At 40.5% G+C, this 15,301-nt stretch overlaps 1 protein-coding gene across 1 annotated transcript in view; it reads right to left on the bottom strand.

Annotated features, from left to right (window-relative positions):
• drosha (drosha ribonuclease III) overlaps positions 1–15,301 on the bottom strand; it is a 196,410-nt gene that overhangs the window by 178,406 nt on the left and 2,703 nt on the right. The window contains exons 3-10 of the mRNA XM_033985642.2: positions 15,017–15,085; positions 12,750–13,026; positions 11,387–11,528; positions 10,658–10,818; positions 9,689–9,769; positions 8,135–8,221; positions 7,516–7,602; positions 2,399–2,470 (exon numbers count right to left, since the gene is read on the bottom strand). Of these exons, the coding sequence (XP_033841533.1) occupies positions 2,399–2,470; positions 7,516–7,602; positions 8,135–8,221; positions 9,689–9,769; positions 10,658–10,818; positions 11,387–11,528; positions 12,750–13,026; positions 15,017–15,085 (976 nt within the window). The remainder of the gene's footprint in view (positions 1–2,398; positions 2,471–7,515; positions 7,603–8,134; positions 8,222–9,688; positions 9,770–10,657; positions 10,819–11,386; positions 11,529–12,749; positions 13,027–15,016; positions 15,086–15,301) is intronic.

Below are 15,301 nucleotides of genomic sequence, written 5' to 3'. Positions count from 1 at the left end.
CAAGCATAGCAACTAGTGTCACATACAAAAGCAATTACATTAACAGCAACAGAGTAACAGTTAGAAGAAGAAGAAAAAGGTGTCAACTCTGAACTAAGCATAAATTATCAGATCATTACACTATCCTCCCTCATCAAAGTCCCTCACCCACGAGGACCCTTCTCTGCGATCGCCTCTCAGGGGAAAGAGAAAGAGCCTGAGCAGGGGAACATGCAGTGTCAGAGGGAGGGGTGAGGTCAGAAAAAATGGGCGAGGACTGTCCCTATGAGGTTCTCACACACAAGGGACAAGTCCCTTCAAGATTGTACAAGGTCCACCCCCAGTCCTGCCCAGCCCTGTCCAGTTTTGGGCATCTGTCCTTTTTCCAGTGAGGGCTATACACCCAGACCTGGTCTCAACTGCAGTATCTGGTGGTCTCTACATCATCATCTCAGCTGGAGTCCAAACCTCACTTCCAAGCATGAAGAGTGTAGGGAAACAGGTGGTAGAGTTTTGGGCAACAGATCTGTAAGCCATGAGGACAAATGGTAGATGTGTGTCCCGGTCCCACTGGTGTTTGGCTGTGACAAAAGGAGCTGTTGGACCAGGGTGTGACTCTTACAATGAGACCATCACTTTGTGGGTGCAGAGGAGTTGTGTGGGTCTTACCTTGTGTGGTGCCTGACGTTTCACACATAGCTACAAAAACTACTCAAAGATTCGCCCTTGAGGATATAGTGGTTACCCTTGTTCGTCAAGGGGAAAGGACAAAGAGCATTCATCTTTACCCTTTCCATGTGGCAGCCAGCCGGAAACTGTTGGAGACGAGCATAAGACCTGTCGGTGGGCCCCTTGTGAGATGTGCATGGGTCACAGCAGCTGCAGTAGTCCTTCACATCCCTCCTCTGTTGGCCCCAGTAGAATCCCTCCCGCAGACAGAGGAGTGTCTTTATCACTCCAAAATGTACTGTGCCCACAGCTCCATGAGAGGCAGTAACAGGATGTTCACAGAGACAGAGAGTCTTGGTCCTGCATCGTCCCATCCATGTGGTCCTCGGCTCATTTCCCTGCACTGGAGCAGTCCTGGGCCATCTGTCCTGGCTGTCCACAGGACCTGGGTCTTTGTTTCTTCTGCTGTGTGACAGTGTGCACCAGCTAAATAAGCTCACCCAGCTCGGAAGTCTCTGATTGTTTGGCCTTTGGAACACTTTTCATACTTGCATATGGTCCCTCGAAGCAGCTGTTGGGGTGAACAGCAGCTCCCTCTCTGTAGCTATGTCCAGTGCTTCTTGTAATGATCTAGGGTGAGCTAGGAGTGTCTGTATATAAAGGTCAGATGGGCCTGTAGAAAATGATCTTGAGCCAGCTCAGACTCTATGGCAAGTGGCATGTGGGCATAGGTGAGATGAACCAGTCCTTCAATGTCATTGGCAAATGTCCTGAGCTGTTCATCAGGACGACGGCGGCTAGAGGTGGAACCTTCTTGTCAAAGCCCTGACTAAAGCTCTGTAGTCACATCTGTCTGCATTCTACTGTTTTGTCTGATTTTTCCTGTTGTTTGATTTTCCTGTTTATTCTTGTGTGTAGGCAGCACGGTGGCTGAGTGGCAACACTCATCCCTCACAGCAAGAAGGTTTGGTTCGATCCCCGGGTCGCCCAGCCCTTTCTGTGTGGAGTTTTGCATGTTTCTCCCCGTGTCTGGATGGGTTTCCCCCATCAACCAAAACATGAACGCCCTTCGAGACAACTGTTGTTGTGATTTTGGGCGTTACAAAAATAAAATGAATTGAATTGAATTGTACAGGACTCAGGAGGAGTAGATTAGACCGGGCATCCCCAGTGAGACACATGGGCAATTGGAAGGCTCTCTCTTCCATGGACCATCATGCAGCCTGGGCCAACAGTTCAACATGTGTATAAAACGCCTCCCAATTAGTCTTGCCTTCGTACCTTGAGGATTTAATGGCACAAGCAGGGACCATTTCAATGTGTGGGGTGAGGTTAGTGTCCTCCTCTAGGTTAATCTTCGGTCGCACAGACGGAAACAGCTTCAGCTCGTAGCTCAGCAGAGTCGAGGTTGGCTTAACTGAAACTTTCCCAATGAGGTTTGGCTTGTCATTTTCCGACACCAATGTAGTAAGGAAACACATAATTTCTTCTGGTTGTTTATTTTCTGAACACAAGGGCAAATAAAACACCAGCAGTCTCAACTCAGCAGAGCCAGTCTCCAAAGTCCAGTAACAGATGAATGGAACAGAAACTTGTCAGCATAGCAACCAAGTGTCACATACAAACAAACAGTTACAAGAACAAGAAAAGGTATCAACCCTGAACTAAACACAAAATATCAGATCATTACAAAATAATGTACCTTATTGTCATCATTGGCCTATATAATACATTGTGTTGTTATACTGACCTCTGGAGCCATCTCCTCTATGAAGTGAATCGTGTAGTCTATGTTGAAGCGAATGACGCGACACAATGGGATCTGTAAACGAGAAGAGACTCATTAGTGTGGTGTAAAGCTTTCAGGAAACTAATTAAAAAGAACTCTGGAGTTACACGGATATTTATAGAAAGCAGAGTGAGACGAAAGCAGGAAATCATCAAGGACCCATATTTGTCTGTAGGCAAAAAGCCATGGAGCATAGGTTGGTGCTTTTATCTGTAGAGGTTATGCAGATGACGTGTCAACATTATATGGAGAATAATAACATTTTCTTTGACAAAAGCTCAAAACAAATCAAAAATTCTGTGTGTTGAAATTATGAATTATTGTGGGGTGAGTTGAAGTGCCCTTTATCTCCCCCTATCGTTAGCTTACAAGCTAGCTAAGTGCTGCACAGAAGCTACTTTCAGTTTCCATTTAGCCGTATAAAAAAATTGAAAAAGATGAGGCCCAAAAAAGCAAAGAAACACATTTTGTCTGCTGAGCTGCCCATAGACTGCCCATAAACAGGCAGCTCTGCTGAGCTGCCTGTTTAGTTGAAACTACGTTGGTTCTTTCTGGTCAGATTGTGTTAAAATAAAGCTCAGATTGAAGTCTCACAAAGCTACAGATGGAGCAGAACCTACAGTTAGCATCACTCCCCCCCAGGAAATGTTAATGACATCAGCTGTAAAATACCAATAGACAAACAAAACTAGAAAACCAAGGAGAGAGATTCTATAATGGTATTACACAATTTAATTCTGAATGCTTTTGTGAAAGTGAAAACATTTTGTGACTAGGCCTGCCTGATATGAGTAAAAGTGATATTTGATAACTGGGATTAATATTTCCATAATTCTATTATTGCAGTACTTCAACAGTATAATTGGCTTAATTTCGTAACACTGTCACAGTAAAAACAAAACCAAGGCTATATTTAGGACAAAAAAATGAAAGTCTCTCCATATTTGAGTTGTGTGTGCTTAAGATTTTTATTTGACAGCGCCTGAACATGAACTGGGTGCATCAAAACCCGCCCCTTATTTAAACCATTGTAATATATTGTCCTTTAAATAGCAATAATATGGGTTAAAAGTTACCTGGATATGCAATTCATACTCAATAATACACATTTAATAAAGAAAAGAACATCTCACATCTTAATAATGACAAGTTCTATCTATTCACAGTTTATTTGATCAAATAATATTAAGAATTTACCTTTTCTTTAAGTTAAAACAGAATGAGTTAGAATCCTATAAGTTTAATTAATATAATTCCATTATATATATATATATATATATATATATATATATATATATATATATATTTTTTTTTTTTTTTTTTAATTTATTTATTTATTTATTTATTTATTTTCATGTTTTGAACATAGCATCTTTAACTCAATTTTTAATTGTAATCACCGAAGAACCAATTTACTGGTTTAACAACACTCCAAAAAAAATTACCCTTCTTCGCAAATGCAGAGGCACGCAGCTCTAAAATGAAGTTTACAAAGATAAGACAGGCTCTCCTGTTGCTAATCTCCCACTTAAACGCCTTTGTTGCCTTTTTAGCCGATTAACCTGGGAGCTGCACTCATTTTAGCCCGTGGCGGCAGCTAACTAGCAAGAGGCTAATGTTGCTAGGTCCAGTGCTAATCCCCAAAGTGCCTGCTCTTTAGCGCTTTACTCCCTAGCTTTTAACAAGGGTGTGTTTGAATTATCCAGTTCAAATCGCAGCTAATCCTCTTGGCGCTACTTTACAAAGCCAGAAGGATATTGACCAAAAGTAGTTTATTATTCAAGGAGCAGAAGAGGTGAGGGCATAGGCACGAAAACTCCTCTCAAGGCAAAAATACGCGTACATTATTTAAGGCAGCCATATTGATCGGATTCAGGCTTCACTTTAAGATGAAACAGAGACTGAAATAGATGTTTTAAGTCATGACCTTGGTAATGTTTCGTAGCAATGGGAGATTTGCACATAGAAAAAAACTCAAAATGTGATCATTGAAGTCGTGGTAGTAGCAGTAGCTGTTTTAAGTCATGACCTTGATAATGTAGGCATGCCTAGTAGTAAAACTAGTGGTCATAGTAAGTGGTTGGCAATAGTAGTAGAAACTGTTTTAAGCCATAAATTTGCAATTGTTTTACACCAATGGGAGATTTACACAGAAAAAACTCCACATGGAATTACTGAAGTAGTAGTAGTAGTAGTAGTAGTAGTAGTAGTAGTAGTAGTAGTAGTAGTAGTAGTAGTAGTAGTAGTAGTAGTAGTAGTAGTAGTAGTAGTAGTAGTAGTAGTAGTAGTAGTAGTAGTAGTAGTAGTAGTAGTAGTAGTAGTAGTAGTAGTAGTAGTAGCAGCAGCAGTAGTAGTAGTAGTAGTAGTAATCTATATTTATATTCGGCATAAGAATTTTGATTTCATGAATCACATGTATTTAAAGTTTAAAGGTACATTATGTAACCTTTTCTGGTGAAGGGTACACTTGTCTGCTTGTCTTCATTGAGATAACCAACTGTTTTGCCTTGTAATGTTCCACACAATGGCAATAAACATCTAGCATGTATTTGGGTGTTTAAACGGCACACTTAAAAAACATGCATTGGTACTATGAACAGAATCGCTTCTCCACAGATCTGACTTGTAACTTCTTCTGGTGACGTCACTTGCTTGCCCAATGCAATAATGGGGAACATTCTAGGCAAAGCAATAACATCCAGCAGACCACCCACCTGAAAAGTTACACAATGCACCTTTTAAAAATGCTGGAATTAAATCCAGGACTGAAGCAGCAGAAATTACAACCTTGGCAATATTTTGCCAAAAGAGAGCTTCAAACTTAGGAAAAAAATCAAATAAAAAATTGCAGACAAGAAGGTCAACGAGAGGAGCACATCATAACATGGACAAAAAGGCCATTTCAAGAGGGTGGTAATTTTGAAGGAGGGCAGAACAGAGTTCAAGAGTTGACCTAAATTATAAATGTTGTGGATAAGAGGAGGCCGTGAGAGGAGGGGGCATAGAGATGAGTGGACATAAAGAGGAGGGGACATAGAGATGGCCGGACATAAAGAGGAGGGGACATAGAGAGAAGGCTGTGAGAGAGGAGGGGGCATAGAGATGAGGGGACATAGAAATGAGTGGACATAAAGAGGAGGGGACATAGAGATGACTGGACATAAAGAGGAGGGGACATAGAGAGGAGGCTGTGAGAGAGGAGGGGACATAGAGACGAGAGGACATAGAGACAGAAAAAAGTACAGATAAATTAACCTACGAAACATGCACAGTAGGACTACAAGATTGATCACATTAGAAATTGCAATGTTTGAAGCACACCACAATTTCCTCAACAAAATCTCCGTCTTATTCTGCATAAAAGTGGCTAACCCTGCAGTATAGATCTGTACAAAAATGTTTTGAATTGTCCTGGTGCGTCAGATGCCCTCCCTGTGTGTCCAGGGTGTCTTATTCTGCATAAAAGTGGCTAACCTTGCAGTTTAGATCTGTACAGACATGTTCTGAAATGTGATTCTCATATTTGTTTGTTGATTCAGATTTCAGTCTTGTGTCAACTGTTTTGGACGTGTTTAAAATGTGAGCTTTCAACAACCCTAATGCACAATAGGTCAATTCCTCCAGCTAAGGCAGCCCTGATGAAGACTAGTTTAAGATCTGGAGATGGGACCCACTGCTCCTGTCAGGTTTAACTCAGAGACACTGAAGGACGGGCCAAATGCAGAGAAGCACAAATACCAAGACTGGTAATTAAGTATTGGCTCCAATTGAGGAGGAAAAAATGCTGGTTAGAACTTAGATGATGTGGGCCCATTACAGACAACAGTTAATCTTATGACATCAATTCTATTAGTTACTTGAATTATATAATATATAAGTATATAGTTATATAATTTGGATCAGTTTTGTCTTTACAAGTGTGTTTTAATAAAATAATAAAAGGGAGAGAGAGCGAGAGACAGAGAGGGAGAGAAATACAGAGAGTACAATGGAGAAGAAAAAAGAGAGACGAGAAGAGAGGGAGAGTAAGAGACTAGAGGGAGGAGGAGAGGAGGAAAAGAACAGGAAGGAAAAATGAGAGAGAAAAGAGAGAAGGCGATAAAAGAGAGAGAATTGGAGTAAGGGAGAGGGCAATAAAGAAAGGGATGGGGGGAACAAAAGACCAAGAGAGGGGAGAGGGGAAAATAAAAAGCTAAAACCACAGTGGGGATGTCATCTTAAGCTCGAGAGACACAGAGCAGAAAGTGGGGTGAAAATAAAGAACTTTTGTGGCTATTTTTAGAAGCATTTGTAACTTTACTGCGCTCCATTTTCAAAAGGGCTCAGAGGAGAAGAGAGGAAGACCATTGTTTTTAAGGGCATGCATATGGATCATTAAAGGCGCTCTACCTGATTTTTACTGTCTTAAAAAAGTGAAAAACAAAACTAGTTCATTTTAAACAGTTTGCAGTGGTCTAAAGTTATTCCTCACTGACCTTATGCAGTCAGAGCATCTTAATTCTTCACTGCAATGAATTTAGAAGTGCTTTTTTTTGTCATCACGGTTAAGATAACAATAGCAAGCTAACAAGCACTTCCTGATTATCAGACAATAAAACGTGTCATAATTAGTTGCAGACAGTACACAGCAGACTTAGTCTGACCTCAAGAACCGCTTTTACAATAGATCTGTACTGAGCCAAGACACATTTTGCTCAAATACATGGGAAAAAAACAGGTACATGCCCTTTAAAAGCACCTGTGACTGAATAAACACAAGATGGATGTGTTTAATGCCATACTGAGGAACATTCCACAAAAATCAATATCATATCTCTACAGCTCTGACAATATGTACTTTGTGAATGCTTTATAGAGCTCTAGTTTAAACAATTCATCAGCCAACTGACAACAAGGTGGAGGCAGGTGCCAGGAGTCAGGAATCAATAAATTAGGAGAATATGAAATATAAACGCAGTGATAGCAGTGGAAATGGTGCACACAGTGGCTTTGGCTGGAGCTGTCTGAGAGTTGATCTATTCTATGGTGTAATATTAATGACTGGTTCCTATAGGATCCTGCTGCAGTGATAGGCTTACATTAGTGAGGGGGGTGTGGGAGAAAAGGGAGAAGCCTTCAAACAGGTACTCGTGGTCATCGTACTCGATCACTGTCGGCCGGTCAGTCTGAAAAACACCACAAAATATTATTATCAGCACATTAAGATAAGATAAGATCTGCCTTTATTAGTCCCACAGTGGGGAAATTCCAGTATTGCACCACACAGTTAAAGAACAGAAGGAAAATAGTACATGCAATAAAACAAGATAATAGATAAATAGCTTAAAATAATTTAAAAAATAGACTTCAAAAATAAACTAAAAATAGACTCTAACATATATTAATACACTTATGTTAAAAGTGCACTGTGTAACTTTTCTGGTGGATGGTCCAAAACCTTCTCGTCTCCATGGAGACTACTTTGCTTTGCCTGGATGGGTAAACAGTATAGCACTTTACATTACCCTGAATGATAAATGCTTTCAGTGTATTGAAGTCTTACAGAAATATGAAAAATTAGGACTGTCTCCATAGCAATTATCAAAGTAAAACTATTCAAAATATACCTTTATAACAGAAAAGTTACACAAAGGACCTTTAAGTCTCTTGGTTGAAATAGTATGCATGTATTTGAATAGAAAAGAAAAAGTTTGATACCAGAAAGTTGGTGGGAGGAGACACTGTGATGCGGTAGTGGAACAGTTTTCCTGCATTGTTGTTCATTGGACGACAGAGTTTTACAGGCTGAAAAAGACAAAGAAAATATTTGAATTATGTTTTAAGTAAACATTTGAATAGCTGCTAGTGGGGTAGATTATAGGAGTAGTAGTCCTGGCTTCAGTCCTGGCTTCAGTCCTGGCTTCAGTCCTGGCTTCAGTCCTGGCTTCAGTCCTGGCTTCAGTCCTGGCTTCAGGTCCTAGCTTCAGGTCCTAGCTTCAGGTCCTAGCTTCAGGTCCTGGCTTCAGGTCCTGGCTTCAGGTCCTGGCTTCAGGTCCTGGCTTCAGGTCCTGGCTTCAGTGATGCACTTGTGAAGTATTCCATATCCGCAGTGGTTCATAATGACTTTAGTCCTGGTTTAGTCCTGGTTTTATCCCTGGTGTAGCCCTGGTGTAGCCCTGGTGTAGCCCTTGTTTAGTCCTGGTTTAAGTTATTGTTTTTTGTCCTGGCTCCGTCCCCGGCTCCGTCCCCGGCTCCGTCCCCGGCTCCGTCCCCGGCTCCGTCCCCGGCTCCGTCCCCAGCTCCGCCCCCGGCTCAGCGCCCGGCTCAGTCCCCCAGTTTAGTGCAGCATTTGAGGAGTATTTATTTGAATATCTGCAGTAGCCAGAGGTGCTTTAGTTAGACTTTGTTTTAGTCCTGATTTTAGTCATGGTTTTAGTCCTGGTATAGTTCATGTTTAGTCTAAGATATACCTGGTTCTAACTTTATGAAGCACATAAGGAGAGGCAAATATTATTGTTCGTTGGCCCTTGGTGAAAAAGAGCAGAGGTGTGAGCCGTGAAAAGGCCTTCTCCATAATCCATGACTTAGTGCTATTGATGAACTGTCACCACCTCAAAATATTGTGCTTCAGGCTGTTAAAAATCAAGAACCAGGCAAAGAGAGGAGGAGGGAGGGAGAGATAAGGGAGAGAGGGAGAGAAGGAGAGAGAGAGGGAGGGAGGGAGGGAGAGGAGAAGGAGAGGAAAGGGGACAGAGGAAAGAGTGGAGAGAGGGCGATGGAGGAAAGGGGGAGGGGGGAATAAAGAAAAGAAGGAGGTGAGAGAAGATAGGGAAGAGAAGAAGTAGAGAGGGGAGTGACAAAAGGGGAAGAAAGGAGTCGAAAGAAGGAGATGGAGGGTGAATGAGAGAGGAGAAGGCAGAGGGCAGACAGGGAGAAAGAGAGAGGTGGGGTTGTAGAGAGAAGGAGGAGAGGAGGGGTTTGTGGAGCGGAGGAGGAGGGGGCGGGTTTGTGGAGCAGAGGAGGAGAGAGGATAGGGTTTAGATGCGCATAAATTGTCTGTGCATTGTGGATGGAGTTTTCAGTGCTGATGACAGAGGCAGAGGGATTCCGTTTTACAATTCAGCTCTACTTCCTGTATTTTTGAACTTTGAACCTCAGAATTCGAAAAACATAAAAAGCCGTCAGATTCACTTTAAACAGTTAAAAGTAAAACCTCTATCCTTGGTTGCATGTGAAGGTTATAAAATGTGATTTATGTGCATCTGGCCTCACCTCTTCTCCGGGGTAGATGCTGTGGCGGATCCCAGTGCGTCTGGCTTTGGCACTGCACTTACATAAGGGCCCATCATTCATCTGGACACACACAACAGAAATGCAGAAGAGCTAATGAAAACAGACCACAGCCAGACAAGAACTGTGCAAGTAACGCATCGGACACCAGATACTAATCCATACTAAAACTAAGCAGGTATCAATAGTGTCGGTGTAGACCCTCAGTCTCCTAGGTATCAATACGGAAAAAGTCACATTGACAGGATAGAAATGAACCTTTCCTGGAGAATGATGTTGAGCTGTATCAGAACAAGTATAAGACACACAGGCTAGTACACACACATGGACCACTATGAACCTACTGGACACTGAGAGATTACATACATAACACACTTGGGAAGAGAAAACAAAGTACAAACATTTGATATTCATCACATTCTATTCTCTAAAGAAAGACTATTTTTATTATCATTGTCGCATTCGGCTGAAACAATTTAAACAATTAATTACTAATCAATATTTAAATAGTTGTCAGCTGATTTGGTAATGGATTAATCATCTTATGGACTAAGCACAAACCCCAAAATATGTCCTGTGCTTAGAGAAGAGGTCTGATGACTCTAAACTGGCCCAGCAAATGTGTCAAATGTGTGTTTTTACAACCAATTTAGTTGTAAATGAAGACGTTCTGTAGCGGTTCTGTGTTCAAGTTCATCTTGGTCAAACATATTCAAAATCTCATATCCACAGGCCTTTCGCAATCTAAACAATTATAATCGGAAGAATAATGGCCAGATTAATCAAATAAGAAAATAATTGAAAACACTGAACTTTGTGCCATTTTTCCATGTGGATGTGGATAGACCCAGCTATTACAGAGATATTAAATGCAGTAATGAATATAAGGTGACAAAGGATGCACATGATCATTTTGAATTGCTACAATTCACTATACTAGCATCTCCTCACCTGTCCCGGGTCATTGTACCATAGCTCCTCGTGCAGTCTGTCTGGATGAGCCTTCTTCCTTTTGATTTCAGCAATGACGTCAAACACTTCAGAGTCTGAGGAGGAGGAACAGGAACTGCCCTCGGCGTCCGACTCACACTCAGACTCACTGCTGCTGCCCTCTGCAAGGAACACAATTAGAAATTATCATTTGTATACATATACTTTAAATATAAAACTCTGCTCCTGTCTTGTTGAAATGACAATAGTAATGGCTCCATCTAGTGGACACTTTGTTATCTAGAGTTAGTCAGTTGTATGTGTTGGAACACTGTAAAAACCTTGATTTTGTGAGAATGGACCGTTTGGGAAATTGGATAAAAAAATGTATTACTACAAAAAAAAAAAAAATTACTTCAATTAATCAATCAATTAACTGAACTGAGATCCAATAGTCTCAAATGGTCAGTGATCAGCCTTGGTCTTGTTAATAGAGAGGTCTACAGCCAATCCTCTGTCAACTCAAGTATGTGGTTTGGAGCAAACAGAAGATTTTGGAGGAAGAAAATTGACTGTTTTTGGGGGTTTAGTGGCTATGATTACATTTATTTTAGTTAGGTGTCTTAAACTAGACATAATTGTTATTAATTTCACTAATACATCAAAACTAAACCTAAAACTGAACCTGATAAAATGCTGTGATGTCCCCTGTCTGTTGTTGTCATTCATTGTTTTTTATAGTGTTCTCACCGTGGTCTTCGTCCAGTTTGGTTTTTGGTGGCTCCCATTTGGGACGTGCTTGTTTGGCTCGCTCCTGTCTCCTCCCCAGTTCTTCTTCAAAACGTTCATAAAGGTTTCGCAGTTTACTGGTTCCCACAACTGTAGAGTCGCCCTGAAAAAAGACAGGAACATTATAACATCACAGGATAATGCACAAACTTATCAGACTATGCATCAAAAACAACAATAAATAATACTAAAATAGTTTGATGGATATATTTAAAGGTGCATTGCGTAGCTTTTCTGTTGGATGGTACAACACCTGCTTGTCTCCATGAAGATGAATATTGTTGCTTAGAATGTTCCACAGTATGGCATTGCACATATTTATGATACATGAATTAAATTACTAGTGTTTATAATGCTCAAAAATACCTTAAAAAACATACTTACTGTGAGCTGTTTGCCCCTCCACAGAACATGACCTGTAACTTGGCCTGGTGGCATCACTCGCATGCTTCTCTTCATAGAACTACACAAGTATAATGCCATACTGTGGAAAGTTTTAGCATCTGACAGATGATTAAAGATGCTCCATGTAACCTTTCTAGTGGAGGGTCTGCTACGTGCTCATCTTAATAGAGATGTTATTGCTTTGCCTTAATCGTTCCACAGAGACAAGCATACACGTACTAGTCCAAGTTACAGGACAGATCTGTGGAGAGGTGAGCCCACTCACAGTAAAAATGCATGTTTTTTAAGGTATATCTTCAGCCATAAAAATACAATTTTGATACATACAAGAGAGATGCCATCCAGGCAAAACAAAACAACTCCATGGGGAAATACAAGTGGTGGACCTTCAATAAAAAATACATGGTGTAGACTAATAATTTTTACAGCCAACAAAATAAAAATAGTTAAAAAGAAACATTAAATCATTAAAACAAAAATACTACAGTAACACCATTAAAGGCCCTGTACCTGATCTTCTCGTATGTATTTGAGCAACATATGTCTCGCTCCACTACAGATATATATATATATATATATATATATATATATACACATATATCAAATAAGTCAAAATAAGTTTGAGTGTTTTATTGTCCATTAATCAGGACATGCACTGTTACCATGCTAGTTGTCCTTAGCATTACTGTGACAGCAAAACTCTGCTCTCGTCTCTGAAAGTTGTGAAAAGTGCTTATAAACTCATGGTGGTAAATAATTAGGATGCTCTGAATGCATAATGTAAGTGAGAAATAACTTTGGACCTCTGCAAACTGTTTGCAGTGAACTAGTTCTGTTTTTCATGTTTTTTAAGACAGTACAAATCAGCTACAGCACCTTTAAATAACAAAATGTCCATAGGTGTATAAATGCTCTGTACCACTTGGTCCATAGGGTCATTGGAGTAGTAGTTCTCAGCGTGAGTGCAGCGTATCCAAGCAGGTTTAAGTAGCTCCTCCTCCTCTTTCTCCTCCTCTCCTTTCTCTCTCTCCCTCTCTTTCTCCCTTTCTCTCTCCCTCTCTCTGTCCGTGGAGCTCTCCTCCGAATCTCTGCTCCGGACAGAACCATGCCCCCTGTCTTTGGAGGAGGAACTGTCCGACCTCTTGTCCCTCTCCTCCTCCCATCGCCCGCGCTTACGATCACGGCTTGAAGAACGGCTGCAAGAAGATAAGAAATATGTCAAAATGACTACAAAGAAAAGAAAATTACAGAAAAAAGAAATATGCTGATACAAACCTATACATTTTTGGGGATGGGCCCAAAAAATAGCCATATTAAAACCACAGTATGTAACTTTTAACCAAAACACTGCCCAGAGTGAACACAGTGAAATAAAAGTATGTTTTTTGTTTTTTTTTTGTTTTCATTTTGGTTGTGTCAGTTGGTTTGATGCACTGAAAAAATTTTGAAAAACATGCATCCTTATTCTGAGCATGCTCGCATCTCCACAAACCTAACTCTTATTTGTCCTTGATGACATCCTCCTCGTACTTGTTTCTGTGGAAATGTTGTTTCTTTGGCTATAATATTCCACAGCATGGCAAAAGATGAAGTTCAAATCTGTCAACTGGACAAATCGTTGTATGAGTGAAGACGTTTGGCTGCTCATCCAAGCCACTTCTTCAGTTCTGGTCAGATTAATGGTGGCCACTGCCTTATATCTATCTGAGGGGAGGGGCTAACCACACTGAAACTGTAAACATCTATTGTTTCCAGTTTCATCTGAGACCCCAGTGGACCCCAGTCCACCGTGCATTTCCATCTCAAAGCCACTAACCACTCCTTTGAAGATGATGAAGTTCAGATCTTAGCCAGAGAACATAAATGGTTTGAGAAGGGAGTTAAAGAAGCTATTTTTGTTAGGAAAGAGAATCCTTCCTTAAACAGGAATGGAGGCCTGAGACATAATCTCTCCCCCATCTACAACTCCATCCTCAGACCCAGAACAATGAGAACAATAGCAGGGTCAATAAAGGTTGAATAGGGTAGGCTCAGATGAAACTTGAAACAATAGCTGTTTACAGTTTCAGTGTGGTTAGCCCCTCCCCTCAGATAGATATAGGGCAGTGTCCACCAGCAATCTGACCAGAACTGAAGAAACAGCTTGGAAGAGCAGCGAAATGTATTCACTCCTACAACGATTTGTCCAGTTGACATATTTGAACTTCGTCTTTTGCTATGGATCAAACCTGGACGACTGAATGTTCTTAAATTTGGTATTAATGTTCCATTTCCAAGGAATCATGCTGGTGACATCTCCAAAAAAGTACATAAAAGTACTTTAAAAGTACATACTGTATCTTTAATCTAAGTTGAACAATTGTCCCTGTGAATGAGAATAATCTCACTCCTTTGATACTTTATTACAGTGGTCCCTGGTTTATCGCGGGGGTCACATTCTAAACATAACCTGCAATAGCCAAAATCCGCAAAATAGTTATCTTTGTTTTTTACAATTATTCTGTATGATTTGCAGCTGTAAAACCCCTCACCACACACTTTATACACTTTTCTCAGATAGGCATTAACATTTTCTCATATTTCTCTCTTGTTAAAACCTTCATTTATTATTCCTTGATGATCGCTTTAAAAGTGTTGTTCACGTGCTGCTCTAGCGGTATCCGCAGAGGTGCCTCTCCGTTTATGCTTTGTTGGTGCAGAAAGTTTCATCGACATTGTGGGTTTTGTCAGGGAGAAAACTTCAGAGTCACACTGCGATCCAACATTTATGTAAATTTGGCTGAACACATTCTGTACTGTACAGGAGACACGGCACAGAGGAGACTGATGGACAGTGGTCTACAGTTCTTTAGCCAATCAGGACACAGAACACAATGCACGTTCATACACTGTAAAAAAAAGCACGCAAAATTGCACCAAAAAAAATCTGCCAAACAGCGAGACCGCGAAAGCTGAACCGCGATATAGCGAGGGACAACTGTATACAAATTTAAACATTTACCTGGCACTAATGCTGAGTTAGTAACTGCTCTTTTACATCTACTTAAGTGACTTTTTAAAATTGCACGTTTAAGTTTGAACACAAGTATTTGAGTAATAATAATATAATAATATAATATGCTATCACAGAAAAATATTTAGTTTGGTTCCTCTTATTTTCAAATGTAAGACTGGTGCATAAATAACCTTCTGGGCCTTTTCCTGTGTCTGTCTGGAGACTGGGACCTGCGACTGTCTCTGTGGCGATGCCTCTCTCTGGAAAACACACAAAGAAAGAGCAATGTGAACTCAAGATACAGTTTCACCTGTAGGAGGCACATTCAACATTAGCTATGATACTTAAGATGTGACTTACTACATTTTTTAAAGAAGACCTTAATTCAACAGTTTGTTTATATGTTGCTGTTACCAAATGACTGTCACAATACAGAATGTGAGAAGGAGCCAGTATTCTGTGAGCGATTAGAAAGT

Source organism: Periophthalmus magnuspinnatus, chromosome 20, assembly GCF_009829125.3.
Source record: "Periophthalmus magnuspinnatus isolate fPerMag1 chromosome 20, fPerMag1.2.pri, whole genome shotgun sequence".
Taxonomy (NCBI): domain Eukaryota; kingdom Metazoa; phylum Chordata; class Actinopteri; order Gobiiformes; family Gobiidae; genus Periophthalmus; species Periophthalmus magnuspinnatus.
Note: the sequence above shows the minus strand (reverse complement) of the source record. Positions and strands in the feature narration are given on the sequence as shown.